This window comes from Enhydra lutris, unplaced genomic scaffold, assembly GCF_002288905.1.
Source record: "Enhydra lutris kenyoni isolate GAN:26980312 unplaced genomic scaffold, ASM228890v2 scaffoldscaffold38, whole genome shotgun sequence".
Lineage (NCBI taxonomy): Eukaryota > Metazoa > Chordata > Mammalia > Carnivora > Mustelidae > Enhydra > Enhydra lutris.
Window position 1 is genome coordinate 15,981,938 of NW_019154122.1, and position 14,939 is coordinate 15,996,876.

The 14,939-nt window shown below is 58.8% G+C and overlaps 1 protein-coding gene across 1 annotated transcript; it reads right to left on the reverse strand.

Moving 5' to 3' along the window:
• Positions 1 to 162: 162 nt before the first annotated feature.
• LOC111154735 (ring finger protein 207) lies at positions 163 to 12,168 on the reverse strand. The gene is made up of 17 exons (XM_022514611.1): positions 11,978 to 12,168; positions 11,192 to 11,324; positions 9,928 to 10,072; positions 9,743 to 9,824; positions 9,593 to 9,668; positions 9,395 to 9,520; positions 8,987 to 9,033; positions 8,693 to 8,765; positions 8,536 to 8,604; positions 7,635 to 7,703; positions 7,454 to 7,551; positions 6,658 to 6,844; positions 6,329 to 6,514; positions 5,978 to 6,029; positions 5,538 to 5,655; positions 1,689 to 1,769; positions 163 to 875 (listed from the first exon to the last, which is right to left on the reverse strand). The coding sequence occupies exons 1-17, from the start codon at positions 12,166 to 12,168 to the stop codon at positions 707 to 709; spliced, it is 1,902 nt and encodes a 633-aa protein (XP_022370319.1). The 3' UTR covers positions 163 to 706.
• Between the last annotated feature and the right edge of the window lie 2,771 nt (positions 12,169 to 14,939).

Here is a 14,939-nt window from a genome sequence, read left to right on the forward strand (position 1 = left end):
CCAGATTAATTTTCCTCCTCAAACATTGGTGAAATTCCATCTCAGAGAAAGGGCACCACGCAGGAGTGGAAACCACTGGAGAAAAGTCACTTCGGGGTCATCCTTTACTATCGATAGAAGGTGAACACGCGAGAGTGACCGTCGTCTGGAAACGCAGGAAAAAGCAGAGAAGTTGTGACCGCCTCCTGCCACACACGCCGCCAGCCACTTCTCTGCTCCGTGAGCTCGGTCCTTGTGCGAAAGGAGAAAACCGGAGCCACGGTTTTGAGTCTGTGCCCAGGGTACTGGGCACAGCTTACTGGCGGGGGGGCTGTGGCTCAGGGACAATGAATTTGTTTGAGGCAGGGGAAGCACTGCACTGTGCCAGAGTCCCACGATCTCAGGTTCAGGGTGGTGCACGCTGGGCCCACAGACGGTTGGGAGGGGCCCGAGCAGCAAGGGGCTTTTCCACGTGGTCCGGGATGCCATCCCCAGTCCCCAGCCTCCTGAGGAGGACCAGGGCTTCATGCAGTGCAGTGCAGACACCGGGAAGAGTGAAGCTTAGTTAAGGCGAAAGAATCTGAAATGAGGGCCTGTCAGAGTTTCTGGGTTTCTCTGCTGTTCAGTGATGACTCTTTGTTTCATGAAGGGAACAGCCTTTTCTCAGATATCCCAATCTCGATGTGTGGGCTGGAAAACGCCCACCCCTCCGGGCCAGTCCCATTTGCTAAGTCGGACGCTCCCTCCACAGGGGGACGTCACCCCCGTCCTGTCTGGGTCTGGGGGCGTCTTTCCTCTTCAGCAGAGGCTCTTCTGTGGGGCTGCTCGGAGTCCGGCCGCTCCCTCTAGCTTCTGATGTTTTCTCTCTCTTCTCTGTGACACTCACCGGGTCGTTCCTAAAGGGACACTTGATGTGAGTTCTACTGGCCACCCCCACGCCAGCACTAACATCCACGGGGGCCGAGGCTTTCGGAACGGGAAGCCTTTCTGGGACCCCCGTGGGTGAACCAGAACCGGATCGTCTCCCGAAGGAGTCTCATGGTTACTGAGTTCTAGTTGCCTGAACAAGTGCGGTTCAGGCCTTCTCAGAGCCTTGTGGGGACAACGGGTTCAAACAGACGCTCCGCTGGAGCATCTGGGCTACACCCGGCGGCAGGGAGGGTGAGACCCGGGTCTGGTCTGCACGGCGGCAGACTGCTCCGTGCCCGCGAGCTCGGCCCGCTTGGATTTTCTGTTGCCCTGTTCTCTGCCCCGTGGCGAGCTCACTTAACGGAGAGCAGAATACTGGAAGACCAGCCTGGGCCCGGCCTGTGTCTGTTCCAGCACATTCTTTTTCTCTGGCAAGTATTTCGGCGGACACCGTCTCCAGTGAACAGTGATGCTCTCACGTGGAGTCACTTTTTCTCATTTCAGAGACTCTCAGGCACTTGGGGTGGGCGCCTGCGGGCCGGTCTGCAGTGCGTGCGGCCCTGGGCGGCGTGAGTGCCGCAGGCCGCAGCCACGGCCGCTTTTAATTCTAGAACGCGGGCCGCTTCCGCCCTCTGAACTCCCCGGCCCCGTGTTTTACGAACAGACCCAGCTGAGCTCGTAGAGCTGGTCAGCAGCAAGCCTGGGCCAGATGGGAAAGAAAAGCCGGGGCCCGTCTCTGTGCCCCACGTTTGTCTCTGAGAGTGAATCGCTCGCCACTTGGGCTGGAGGCCCCGCCTTACCTGGCCTGTGTCTCTCCACTGGCGCTGTCATCGTGCGTGTTTTGTAGGTGCTCCGACTGTGGGTCCGCGGGCGCCTGAAGCCTGAGGGAGAGAAACAGCTCCCAGCAGGCTTGAAGGCAGCAGAGCAGGCCACGGCCTGTCCTGCAACTCTCTAGACAACCCAACTGAGCGAGACACTCATGGGCCTGCCTAGGGTTTTGGTCCTCAGATACTAACTAGGGCTGGGGCCGCTCTCGGGACAGCTGTGTTGCGGTCAGGAGACATGCGGAGGTTGGGAAGAAGGCGCTGCAGGGCCAGGCAGCAGGGACTGGCAGGAGCAGAGACCCGTGTGGAGAGGATCTCTGGGACAGTCTGAAGCAAGAACGTTCCAGGCAGAGGATGGGAAGGGGGGACTCGTCTGACTTGTCTGGGGAACTGAGAGGCCATTGTGACTGGAGTGTGGTGAGGGGCTAGTCTGGTTGGAGGGGGACAAGGAGGATCCCAAAAGGGCTGTCAGGCCCAGAGTGATGGGAACTCTAGGCTTTAAGACCACTGGCTATGGAACACCCTAGAGGGGCCGGAGATGGTCGGTGACGGTGGCTTGGCCTGGGGCGGCCATGGGGACAACTATGGCCTGAGACAGTCATGTCAGCAGGACTCAGGGTTGTTGGAAATGGGGCGAGGAAAGGAAAGGAATCAGAAGGCCCCTGGACTTCTCACTTGGGCATCTGGGTGCTGTGATCCACTCACTGGGTTGGGGGCGGGTATGGAGTCCTGCCACTGGGGGATCTGAGGCACCTGTGATGTGTCCAAGTGGAGACCCCCAGGAAGGGGCAGTTGGAGAGGGGTCTGGAGCTCAGGAGGGCCTGTGCTGGGGAGGGCTTGAAGGTTGTCTGTATCATAGTGGGATTTTAAAGTTGGGTCTGGATGAAGCCACTTAAGTATAGGGTGTGGGATGGGGGGGGAGGCCGCAGGACTGGGCGGCGGGGAGAGCTGGCGCTTCGGCACCGCGCGGACGCGGCAGAGTGGCCAGACAGCCTAAGAAGGGACAGCCTGAGCGGCAGGAGGGAAACAGGTGTGGGCTGCCTCGGAAGAAAGAGAGGAGTGTGGTGAGGACAGCTGTGGGCACTACTGAGAGACCGAGGGCTGCAGCCAGAGGCCCCCTGAGGACAACCGGCCCCAGGAGCGGGCTCGGGGCGGGTGGGGCTGCCCTCAGTGGAAGGGGAGGAAGCAGAGGCGGCAGCACCAGACACCTGGAAAATGGTGCCCTGGAAAGGGACAGAGGCAACCTCCCTCCTCCCTCCAAACCTCCAGGAGCTGGGCTCTAGCCTGAGCTGCTTTCCCTTTGCCAAAACGGATCAGAGGCGCCATTTCCCCCACAAAGCCAGGCAGCCAGGAGCACATTACTTGAAGCCATTTTCGCGCTGAATCAGAGCACCCAGAAGGAAATGCGCACAAATGATAAGAACAAGGCTTGGTACGTGTGCGTAGCCTGAACAGGTTGGGTAGGCAGGACCCAGAACGTCACCTCTGCCCAGAGGCCCCCCCGGGGATCATCAGCTTCTCAACTGCTGATGCAGGTGTGTCTGGTTCTGAGGTTTTATAAATGGAATTGTGCAGTGTGTGGAGTGAACGGCTTTGAATGCCCACTGAGGAGGAGACGCTGCAGCTCATCCTGGGTAGACCCGGACGCCACCAGGACTGTGCAGAGCTGTGCTGAGTCTGACCTCTCCGAATCAGGAGGCTCACTTGCGGCTTGGGTGAACATATAGTTGCACACACTTTAATTTTCCTTCTTCCTCAAAGTCGCTAAAACTCTAGTAAAGGGGCCAAAACAATAGGGGAAGAAACTTCTCCAGGTCGAGAACAGAAAAGGATAACACCCAGATTTTTGAAGCTGGAGGGCACGTGGTCAGGGGTTAACTACCTCAGCAGACGGGAGACACCCAAGCGGGCCCCCTTGCCTCTGCAACAGGGAGGACGGCACAGAAGCGGGGAGGGGGGTGACAGTCAAGGTCCTTAGTGCAGAACAGCTGCCCCTCCCACAGTCCACCAAAGGGCCGGTCTCGGAGGGTACCACACACAGGTGAGAACCGTGTGCCTGCAAATGCTTAATACGACAGCCTCCAGGGAAGAGACCAGGGAAAACACAAAAAAGCCGTGCCTGGCCCGACCCCCTGCTCTGAAGCGCCATCCACATGCTCTGATTACCTGGTCCACCCCTGCCCCCGGCTCCTACTATGAGCACGTGCTCAAAGACAGCTGGAGAGAAGCCTTTAACACAGAAGATGGAAGCCTAAACCAACACGTGGAGTTAACAGACTTAGGGAAGAAAGAAACAGTAGACACTATCAGCCTCAGAGGGTTAAGACACAACCGAGAAACAACAGAAGGCTGCGAGAAAGACAAGTCTAGGGTACAAAGCAGGAGCTCTTGGAATTGGAAAACAATGAAGCTTTTAAAAGTGCTCGTGGAAATTTTCTTCAAAAGTGAAGAACTCAGTACGAGGGTTGGGAGAAAAAGGACATGTCACAGAAGGCACAGCGGAGAGACAAAGAGATAGAAGAAAAGCCGGAGATGGCAAATCAGAGGGCCAGCCCGGAAGAGCCGATATCCAGTAATAGGGATTCCAGAAAGAGAAAACGTGAAATCAACTCACTGGTTCAAAAAGATGTGTGTCAAAACTGAAGGAGGTGAACTTCCAGACTGCAAAGACCGGGTTCTTTCTGATGGATGGAAGTAGACCCTCACCAGTGGGAAGTTTCAGAACCCTGGGACCAGAGAAAGTTCCACAAGCTTCTAAAGAGAATAAGTAGGTCTTGTCACAAGGATTAAGAATCAGAATGCCATCAAACTTCTCAAAGACAGCCTTGGAAGTTAGAAAATAATACAGCAATGCTGTCAAAGGAGAATCATTTCCAATCTAGAATTTTTTTTAAGATTTTATTTATTTATTTATTTGACAGAGATCACAAGCAGGCAGAGAAGCAGGCAGAGACAGAGAGGGAAGCAGGCTCCCTGTTGAGCAGAGAGCCCAAAGTGGGGCTCGATCCCAGGACCCTGGGATCATGACCTGAGCCGAAGGCAGAGCCTTAACCCACTGAGCCACCCAGGCACCCCCCAGTCTAGAATTTCAGTCTGAATTCTATACCCAGCAAAACTATCAGTCAAGTGCGAAGGCAGAATAAAGACATTTCAGACTGGTGCTCTCCAAAATATAGACCTCCCGTGCACCCTTGCTCAAAGGACTATGGTGGGGAGGGGTAGACTCCACCAAACCACGAAAGAGGAAACGTGGGATACAGGAAACAGATCGAAGGCAGGGGTGAGGTGAATGGAAGTCCCCAAGAAGGTGGTAGGGGACAAGCTCAGGCTGACTGGCCGTTGTGCTCCAGACCTATAGGGCAACCAGCCCACCCTGGGGCCAGGTGACTCAAGAGACAGGCACACTGAGGACCTGCCACCAACATCCCTCTGCCATCGTAACACCTTTTGATGCCCAAGTGCAGTGCTCAGAGCCTAGTCTTGTCCAGACGTGGCTTAAGCATGTTGTCAGAACGTTCTGGTCTCTCCTCCGTGTCCTGCTGCCGGGATCTGCTGAGGGCCCTCATTACACTCTCAAGAAGTATCTTTTGCTTTGATTATTCCTGAGGGCTAGAGGGAGCGATTTTTTGCCTCGAAGCAGAAACTCAAAGCAGCCCACTCATTCTGTGTTTTTCAAGATGTTCAGAACGTGGTCTGCCCAGATGCCCAGTGAGCCCTCATATCCTGACCCACTGACTTCCCGAAAAGAGCTCTTCTGAATGTGTGGCACCTTTCCCACACACATCCTTGTGTCTTGGCTCTCCTGTGAACACCCCTTGATCTCACCTGGGCTCCAGCCGCTCCTTCACCTTGGAAATGGAGCGGATGTAGGGCGTGATCTGCTTGGTGATGGTGGTCAGGTAGGCATTCTCCTGCTTCAGCTGGAGAAGGTCATGGAGCTGGGCTGTGGGAGCCAAGGCCAGAGCACTGGGTCTTGCTGCTTCAGGTTCTCACTGTCAGGCCTCATACCATCTAAGTATCCCAACCACTTCAGCGCTTGCCTCTTTAATTAAAGGGCAATGTAAGACTTGTGGAGGCATTCTGCTTACTGAAGCCTGACCTCACAGGTATCGTTTTGGGGCATTAGCAATTGTGGGGCAAAGTCGAGGGCTATGGGGAAGAGCATGGGAGTTTGTATCTGGTTAGTGGGTAGCTGATTTCCTGCGCCTGCCAGCATGTGGGTTAGCTCCAGGAAAGGGGTGCACCCAGCAGCAGTGGCCTGTGACCTTCGTAAATCTCCTGCTCGTTAGCCGCCCGCTGGTAGGATTCCTCCCAAATCTGAAAGAGAAAGTGAGTTGGATGTTGCCTACGGCCATGAGTTGGAATTTCCACTGGCGGCATTTCTGTCCTCTAGCTACTCAGGGCCATAGGGCACCCCCAGCTAGTTCATGTGATTCTAGGCAGCAAAGACCCCAGTTCCAGAGCCTGCCACACGAGGGCCTCATGATGGACCAGACCAAGGTCCTCCTTCTCTCCCCTTCAGGTCTTGGGGTAGCCTGTGTTCAAGCTGACAGGCGGGGCTGCAGGGAAGTCAGGTGAGGGGCTGGAGGGGGGGGGGCGGGGGGGCGGTCCGCTACCTCCTGGAAGACTGCTCTCATCCCCTGCAGGGAAGCGTACTCCGAGGCAATCTGCGCGTCCACCTGCAGGGACTTGCGCAGGATGTCTCCCATGATCTCCGCCTTGATGAGCGAGTGGTGCTTGGTGAGGTCCCGGTGCAGCTCTTGGACCTGGTCCTTCAGGTTCTGCATCTCTGCCTGCAGGCGCTGTGCAGGGAGACCCGTGAGCGCCTGCCCGGCTGTGTTCTCTGCGGGGGCCCTGGAGGCCAGGACCAGATCTGGCCACTGCACTTTGGTGAGAGGGAGCGGTGGGGCCTTTCCCAGCCCGCAGATCCCTGGCCCCCGCTCACCCGGTAGGAGTCCTCATAGCGGCGGCAGTGCTCTGAGAATGGCGTGTCCTCCCCCTCCGCCAGCAGCACCTTGGTGCTGATGGACCGGTGCAGCGTGGGCTTTCGGACCAGAGACCCCAACATCCTTCCCGCTGGGGAAGGGCAGCTGGACCCCATCAGCACCTTGGGGCCTGAGCCCGATGCTAGCCTGAAGGAGAGAGCCAGTGTGAATGCAGATGGGGCGGCGGTGAAAGGGTCTTCCCCTTCTCCAGGCTCTCAGCCTCTCCCTCTGGACCGCACACCAAAACCACCTAGAGGCTCTGAAAAAGCCCCAGGAAGCCCCCCCGCGCCAGTACTCGGACATCAGCAAATGGTATTTTAAAAACTCCCCAGCGAAGTGTGTGTGTACAGACAAGAGTCCATCAGGACGTGTTAGGGCTGGTCCGGGGTTAACTTTGTTCACTCACACGTGAGACTTTGGACATTTGGCCTGATGCCCAGTGTCCCCGGACTGGGTTCCCAGGGTCCCTGGCACATATGTCCAGCTCGGGCATTTCTCCTAACTCCTCCTGTGTTGCTGGCTCTCCAGACTAAGACCTGGAAATCAGGCCTTTAGCTCAAGCTGCCCCTTCCTTTCAGTACCTGCGTGCCCCGTCCTGGGTGGTGGCGGCTGCCGTGGCAGCTGGGGACAGCCCCGGGGCCTCTCCATCCTCCCCTAACCGGGTTTCGGCATCTGGGGAGGGCGGCAAGCGGCCAGACCCCACTGCAATGGGTACCTTCTTCCGCCCTCCCACCCCGTCCACACCCCGCTGCTCACGTGCTGGTGCCGCGCCCAGCACCTGTTGTCCGTCGGGGGCCCAGCAGCAGCAGCGGCTCCAGGCAGCGTGCAAACTCCGCGTGGTGGTCGCTAGTGATCTGGGCGGCAGGAGCGGGTGGTGAGGCGGCCTTTGTACCTGCTGTTCCCCCCACCCCAGCCCAGCCCACTCTGCCCTGTGCACCTTGCTGTTCTGCGCTGGCTGGAGGTGCTGGGGACGGGTGACAATGGCCTGCAGCCTCTCCATCAGCTCCTGCAGCAGGACAGGGGTGCTCAGGCCCGTGGAGGGGCGGGAGGTGAGGAGTGAGAAGGCAGGGCTGTCTTTGGCATTTTACCTGCTGTGTGTCGGGGGCTCCAGCCCCTCCCTGGGACTGTCCCAGAACACCCACACCACCCCAGCCCCCAAATCCACAGGAAAGTTGGGGGTGGCTGGACTCCAGTAGACACACTACACTTTGGGCCAGTGGAGGCTCATGCTCCCTTCCAGGCTTCACTGTCCTTTTATTTTATTTTATTTTATTTTATTTAAAAGATTTTATTTATTTATTTGACAGGCAGAGATCACAAGCAGGTAGAGAGGCAGATAGAGAGAGAGGAGGAAGCAGGCTCCCTGCTGAGCAGAGACCCCTATTCGGGGGCTTGATCCCGGAGCGGAAGGCAGAGGCTTTTTAACCCACTGATCCACCCAGTGCCCCTTCACTGTCCTTTTAAAGATTTTATTTATTTATCTGACAGAGAGAGATCACAAGCAGGCAGAGAGACAGGCAGAGAGAGAGGAGGAAGCAGGCTCCCTGCTGAGCAGAGAGCCCCATGCGGGGCTTGATCCCAGGACCCTGAGATCATGACCTGAGCTGAAGGCAGCGGCTTAACCCACTGAGCCACCCAGGCGCCCCTTCACTGTCCTTTTAAAAGGGACTCAGCTAAATGGTTCACCGATGATGGTGTGAGGGAGGGGAAGGCAAGCCCAGGAAAGCCCTGGTGCAGGTGCCCAGGGGCAGGCTGCCACGCCCCGAGGTGGCAGGCCAGTGTGCAGAGTGGGCTGCTGTCAGGGAGGGGGAGCTCTCTCGGGAGCTAGGGGGACTCACGTAGCCCAGGTCCAGGAACTCAGCCTTATTGGCCAAGCTGAGGAAGGAAGAGCAGATGACCAGGTGAACCTGCGGGAAGGACCCTACTCAGGACCTGGCCAGGGGAGGGAGGCCTCTGGCCTGGGGTGCCCAGCTCTGAACCCCCAGCTCCCCTCACCTGCAGGGTGGGCAACAGAGTGGCCAGGTGGGAGAGCTGCTCCTTGAAGGCTTTGTCCTTCTCTTCATATTGGCTGGGGGAGGGACAGGCAGCCCATTCCCGGTGGGGAGTGCTGCTCGCCCCCACCTAGCAGGGACCTCAGAAGCCGGAAGCGGCATCTCCCCACCACCGTTGTGCACCCTTCCCCGTCAGCACTTCCTGCACCCGGGGGCACCCTGCCCTCCTCACCCAGGTCTGCCCAGGTCCAAGCAGTGAGGCCAAGAGGCAGGGGGCGGAGACCCTGCCATCACTCACCTCTGCACAGCCTGCAGCAACAGCGCTTTCCTCTCCGCCAGTCTGTCCTGGGACGGACAGCGGCTTCAGACTCGGCCTGCTCAGCTGGCACCTCCCGGCACTCACCCACGCCCCGGCCCCAGACACGCAGCTGGAAAGGCGGGCTGCATCTCCCCAGCCTCCTAGCCCTTCCTTCCTGCATCCGGCCGCCCGAGAGCCCTGGGGGACCTCCTGGGGGACGCCTTCCCTCCCCAACCCTCCCCCCAGCACCAGCCTGGGGCTGGATCTCTCCTGGCCACGTGACTAAGGAACTTCTGGAAGCCACTCCCTGCTACACCGCAAACTCCCTGGTAGCGGGAGGTGGGGTGTTGTGGGCGTGGGGTTGTGGCTGGTGAGGCTGCGCGGCACCGGGCCCACGGCCCCCCTCACCTGCATGCTGCCGAAGAGGGCGTGGATGGCGGCCTCCTCCTCCGCGGCGCTGTGCCGCACCTCCTCCACCATGGCCTGCAGCAGCTCGATGGCCTCCCGGGTGGCCGTCTGCAGGGCCTTCACGGCCTGGGAACAGGGTGGCCTCAGCCCGGCGGGGGCGCCCATCCCCGCCCTCGGCGCCCGGCCCCCCGCACTCACCAGCACCGCCTGCTCCAGCCGCTCGCAGCCCTGCACATAGGCTGACTCGAGGTCCACGCAGTGTGCCCGGCTCTCCCTGCGAGGAGCAGGCTCGTGAGCCCCGCTCAGGGCCGCCCTCCAGCCCCCTCACCTCCCATTCCCTGTACCCACCCCTGCATGTCCCGGAAACAACGGATGCACAGCAGCGACTTCTTTTCGGTGGAGAACATGATGTAGGGCTCAGCGTGCAGCGCTGCAGCGGGAGCAGCGGTGAGGGCTCCGGGCAGGCCTGCCCCCGTCCGGCCCCGGCCCCCCGCCGTCCGGCCCCGGCCCCCCGCCCGGCGCGCCGCACTCACTGCACTTCTGGAGCACGTCGCGGCTGCGCTGGCCCAGGGCCACGATGTCGTGGCGCGCGAACATGCGTGCCCGGTGCGTTTCATCGCGGCAGTGCGCGCACAGCGGCTGCCCACACGTGTTGCAGAAGTACATGGTCTCTGCATCCTAAGGAGGGAGGATCAGCACAGCCTCAGCCCGCCTACCTGCTGGGGAGCCTGAGCCCGCAGCTGTCACTGAGCGCGTCAGTCTCAGCGTGGGGGAGGCAGGTGGCTCCGGGCATCCCTTTTGTGGGATCCTGATGCTCTAACACACCCAGTTCATGGATGAGAAGAGAACCTGAAGTGGGGTGGGGCACGGCAGTAACGTGTTACCTACAACAAAATTTCCAGCTTGAAGGCTTTCTGAGCCCTCCTTGGTACCCTCAATAGTAGCCAAATGGCAGTGCCCACCCTGGCCATCTGGAGTCACGAGGTGGCCGGAAGAAGGAAGGGAATGAGAGCCTATTGGTTCCCCTTCCCTGGGCCAGAGCCAGAGCCAGGGCTGAGAGTCCAGGTCTCAGGCTGCAGCTGTGGTTTTGACCCCAGCAATGGCTATGAAAGCACAGACCCCAACTCCTTACTTTAGCATTCAAGGCCATTGCCTCCCCTGCTCTCCCTGCCTCCAGCTCCTAACCTCCTGCTGGTCATCTCTCTGTGATGGAACTCACCTATCCCAGCACTTGCCTAGCACACCCCGAGCTTTTGCTCCTGCAGGGCTGTCCTCCTAGGACTTGGGGTACCCTCCCCCCAACATGCAGCTTTCACAGGTCAAGAGTCCCATGCGCCTTTCACAGCCCAGCCTGAAGCCTACCTTCTGCTCCTTGGTCTTTCATAGCCTGGGGTGGGGGGGACAGGAATACCTCTCCGCACAGCATGTTGTTCTCACTTCCCCTTGGGGACTAGGTAGCTTCGGACAGCTCCCCAGGGAGCAGTGGGCCCTTAAGGGCAGACCCAAGCCTGGGCACCCGACGGCCCTTCCTGGAGGTCACAACTCCACCTTAGTTGGGACCAGTGAGCTCTCCCCACATCAAATGACTTTAACCTCCGCCACTATCTGCTAGTGCTTCAAGTCACTTACTCTGGACCTCAGTCTCCCCACCTGTAAAAGGGGGCCCACATTTGTGGTTCAGGGTGCCTTCGATTTTGGAGAATCCAAATGGTCTAAGGACATGTTGGGCGCACACTGGGAGCTCAGGACCGTCAACCCGGGCACCCTGCGTCCCAGCCCACCCCCAGCGCTCCCTGCCTGTTTGTTGCACTCCAGGTCACAGTTGGCACAATGCACGGCCTCCGAGCCGTCCCCCGAGCTGTCCACCAGGAACTGCAGCAGCCGATCCACCGGAGGGAGCCCGCTGGGGCCCTTCACCACCGTCTGGCGTCTGTGGAGAAGCTGCAGCCACGATCCAAATGCCCCTTCCCCCTCCCCTTCCTGGCGGCTCCCTACCTCCATCCCCGCCCCCCACTTTCCAGGCTGGAACTAAAAATAGGACTTGGCATCTGCTATAAAGCTCTCTCCCAGGGCTCACTCTGACCCTGTCCCTCCCCCTGCCTCCTCCTGGGTGAATCCTGGGGGTCTTTGGGGTTGGTGGCAGCCTGGGATGTCAAGGGTGGAAACCTCCCCCCTCACCAGGGACACCACTTGCAACTTAGGGCAACATAACCTGCTTCTGTTGGCCTAAGACTCAATTGATCTCCAAAGTCGATTTCTGGGAATGTTATGACCAATGCGCTGAGACCCTGAACTGCGTAGCAGCACTGTGCGGCGACATGACCTATGTTCTAGCCTCACTCTTGCCTCCAGACTTTCTATGGAAGGCCTCCGGCTGTCACTCCAGGCCTCCATTAACCTGCTCTGTAAAATGGGCCGGAGCCTGCGCACTGCAGTGCGGAGAGGTGCGGGCTGGGAGCCGCGTAGAGCCGGAGCCTTGCCTTCCCTACACCTAGTTCCCCTCCTACAAGGAGCCAATCCCCCCCCCCCCCCCCCGGCGGTGGCCTGGGTTGGGGGGTGCTGTTGGGGCTTCCAAGCACTCACTGGCACAGCGGGCAGGCGAGGCGGCCATCCGTGGCGCGACCGCGCAGGCAGCCGGTGCAAAAGTCGTGGAAGCAGTCCAACAGGCAGGGGCGCTCGAATTGTGCGTGGCACAGCGGGCACACCAGCGGGTGGCCGCTCGCAGCGTCCAGGGCACCCAGGCCCTCCAGGGGCGTGAAAATAGCTCCCGACATCTTCTGGGAGAGCTCAGGAAGGCGGCGGGGCGTGCCCAGTGCGGGGACCCGGCCGCGGAACCCGCGCCGGCCCCCCGCCAGCCCCCGAGTCCCTCTCGGCCTTCGCGGGGCTCCTTCCTCTCTACCAGACCCGGACCCGACGGGGCGTCCAGCGGTCGTGGAGCGCTGGGGTTGAGAGCGCTGGGAGCATGGGGAACGGGCTGGAGGCGTGCGGAGGGGTCTGTGAGCGGTCCCCTCCTCTCCCGCCCCCCGTTGGTGGCCCTGGAAGGTCAGGCCGCAGTGCGTCCTACCCAAGGTCTAGCCTCCACTGCTTCCACTTTACCCACCTCGCCTCACTCCCACCCCAGGAATTCCCCTCCCGGTGTCCTCTGGGTGACCTGCAGGCGACACCCCTTCCTCGCTGGGCCGCAGCATTACTCGGGCGCGGCGCTCCCGTCCACCCTTCCCAGGCCGGCCGCTGCACCGCGACGACGGGCTCCGGCTGCAGCCACTCCATGCGTCGCCCCGAGGGCAGAGGCGGGAACATCGAGGCTGGAAAGGACCGCGTGGGGCGAGGGTCCGAGGCTGACTGGCTCCCGCCCGGGGTGACCGAGCCCGGAGCCTGGAGCCGCAGGAGCACTGCGCAGGGCGCGGCCCGAGGACCCTGCCTCTGGAGGCCCCCTGGCTAGATCCGCTCGCTCTCTGCGCGCTGGGGCCAGGACGCGAGCGGGTCTGCGGCTCCCCATTTCTTCCACGGCCGGTTGGGGGCGCCAGAGAGCAGCGGCCGCCTCTCCGCAGACAGCCGGGTGCGGGAGAGATCGCGCGGGGAGGGGGCCGGAATCCCAGGCCTGTCTCTGGCGGGTTGGGGTCTCAGAGCGGCCAAGTCACCGACCTTTCAGAGCCTCAGAACTCGGGTGACACAGGGCCGGCCTCTCGGTGATGCCCGCGAGTTTAATGACGTGAAATGCGCCCGCTGGTCTTCCAAATAATTAGGGTCCCCACGCCCAGCACCAGCCCAGTTCTCAACAAGAAGGGCTGGGCTTGGAGGGAGAAGAGGTTCTGAGCCCTTCCGGCAGGGCTCCCTCTGCTGTTCTTGGCCTGGCCAGTGCTTGTTTATCCCAGTGCTCTTTTCTAGAGTGCCTTCCATCTTTGGGCCATTATCCGGCTTCTCTGCACGTGTTATTCTGAGTTCTGGGATAAGCAGTCTCTGTCTCTGCCGCTCTTGAATTCAGGGTCAAGCTCAGAGCCTGACCTACAGAAGGCGTCCCATAAAGTGTTACTGATCAATTAGGAAAAGCTAGGAATTAATATTCAAGCTGGGTTTTGAAGGATGAGTAGGAGTTTGACAGCGGAAGAAAGGGAGTGAATTCTAGGGGTAAACCACCGGATCTCTTAAGGTTCCTCCCTACCTGGGTTACGTTTGTGCTCCAAGCAGCAATAACCCAATAACCGTAACATGGCTAATGTTGTGGGCCAATGTACTATTCAAAGTTCTTTTACTTGTATTAATTCACCTAATCTTGACAACAGCCTTAGAAAGTAGAAAACGTTACCCTAGTAAGCGGTAGAGCTGGTATACAAAACTGGATGGGGCTTTATCAATAAATTATGCAGTAGTTTCCCTCTGGAGGGGCAGTAGGAGATGGATGTTCGTTCTTGATACATGGGCTTATCTAATCCGTCCATTCCCGTCTTCATCTGTTACTTTTTTTTTTTTAAGATTTTATTTATTTATTTGACAGACAGAGATCACAAGTAGGCAGAGAGAGAAAGAGAAGGAAGCAGGCTCCCCGCTAAGCAGAGAGTCTGATGCAGGGCTCGATCCCAGGACCCCGGAACCACGACCAGAGCCGAAGGCAGAGGCTTTAACCCACTGAGCCACCCAGGCGCCCCTCTTCATCTGTTACGGAGCAGACCCATAGGCCATACACATGGGAGGGAACACAGCAGCCAAGGTTACCCAAGTATACAAATCGACAAGTACGGTAATGACAGACTGTGCTAAATGCTCCAAAGAAAATCATCAGGATGATGTGGAGGAGGGCAGCTGGGAGGGCACACTAGGTAATCATGGGCAGAGAGGGGCACCAAGCTGAAGACCTTGCAGGATGAGAAGAAATCAGAAACAGGAAAAGCCACGAAGAAGAGTTCAAAGCAGAGGGAGCAACAGGCACAAGGCCCCAGAAGCCGGAATAAATGTTAAGCAAAGCAAAGTAGACCAATGTGTGTGGAGACGCAGGAACTCGGGGTTGGAGTGGTGCTGAGGATGGAAGGGGTGGGGTAAGGGGCATGGGTCCCAGCGTGGGGAGAAGTGTGAGGGGTAGAGTGAGGCCATGGGGGTGGGGATGGCCCACTTGACATTCTAGACTCAAGATACCAAGGAGGCCTTTGGTTGTACATGTCAGGAGTCCAGGGGGAGTGGAAGCCACCATCACTTTGGGGGATTGGGGCTTCCCTATGAATTTTTGGGGTATTCATTCAGACCATAGCAGGGAGAAAGGAGAAGGGGTGGTAACCCATGGGAATGTTAGGACGTCAAGAGATTGCCTTTTTTTTTTTTTTTTTAAAGATGGGAGATATTAAAGAATGGTTAATCCCCAAGTGTCTGGCTGGTCTTCTGTGGGAACAAGGGCTCTTGTTGCAGGGTAACAGGGGATGGGGTGAGGGTGGGGGGTGCGTTGATGCTGCTGGGTGGTTAGATGTGGGAGTATCTGAATATTCTTTTTGGATTGCTTCTGTGTTTCCAAAGAAAGAGCAATGGAAGTCACCAGCCAGGAGGAAGGCTGGGGAAG

Bases quoted from the DNA above. Each gene is read 5' to 3' on its own strand.
- LOC111154735 (XM_022514611.1), bottom strand. From the start codon at position 12,168: ATGTCGGGAGCTATTTTCACGCCCCTGGAGGGCCTGGGTGCCCTGGAC. The intron at 8,605-8,692 runs GTGAGGGGAGCT...TCCTTCCCGCAG, and splicing joins CTCTGTTGCCCACCCTGCAG to GTTCACCTGGTCATCTGCTC. The intron at 1,770-5,537 runs GTGAGATCAAGG...TCTCTCCCTCAG, and splicing joins AAGGAGCGGCTGGAGCCCAG to GCTTCAGGCGCCCGCGGACC.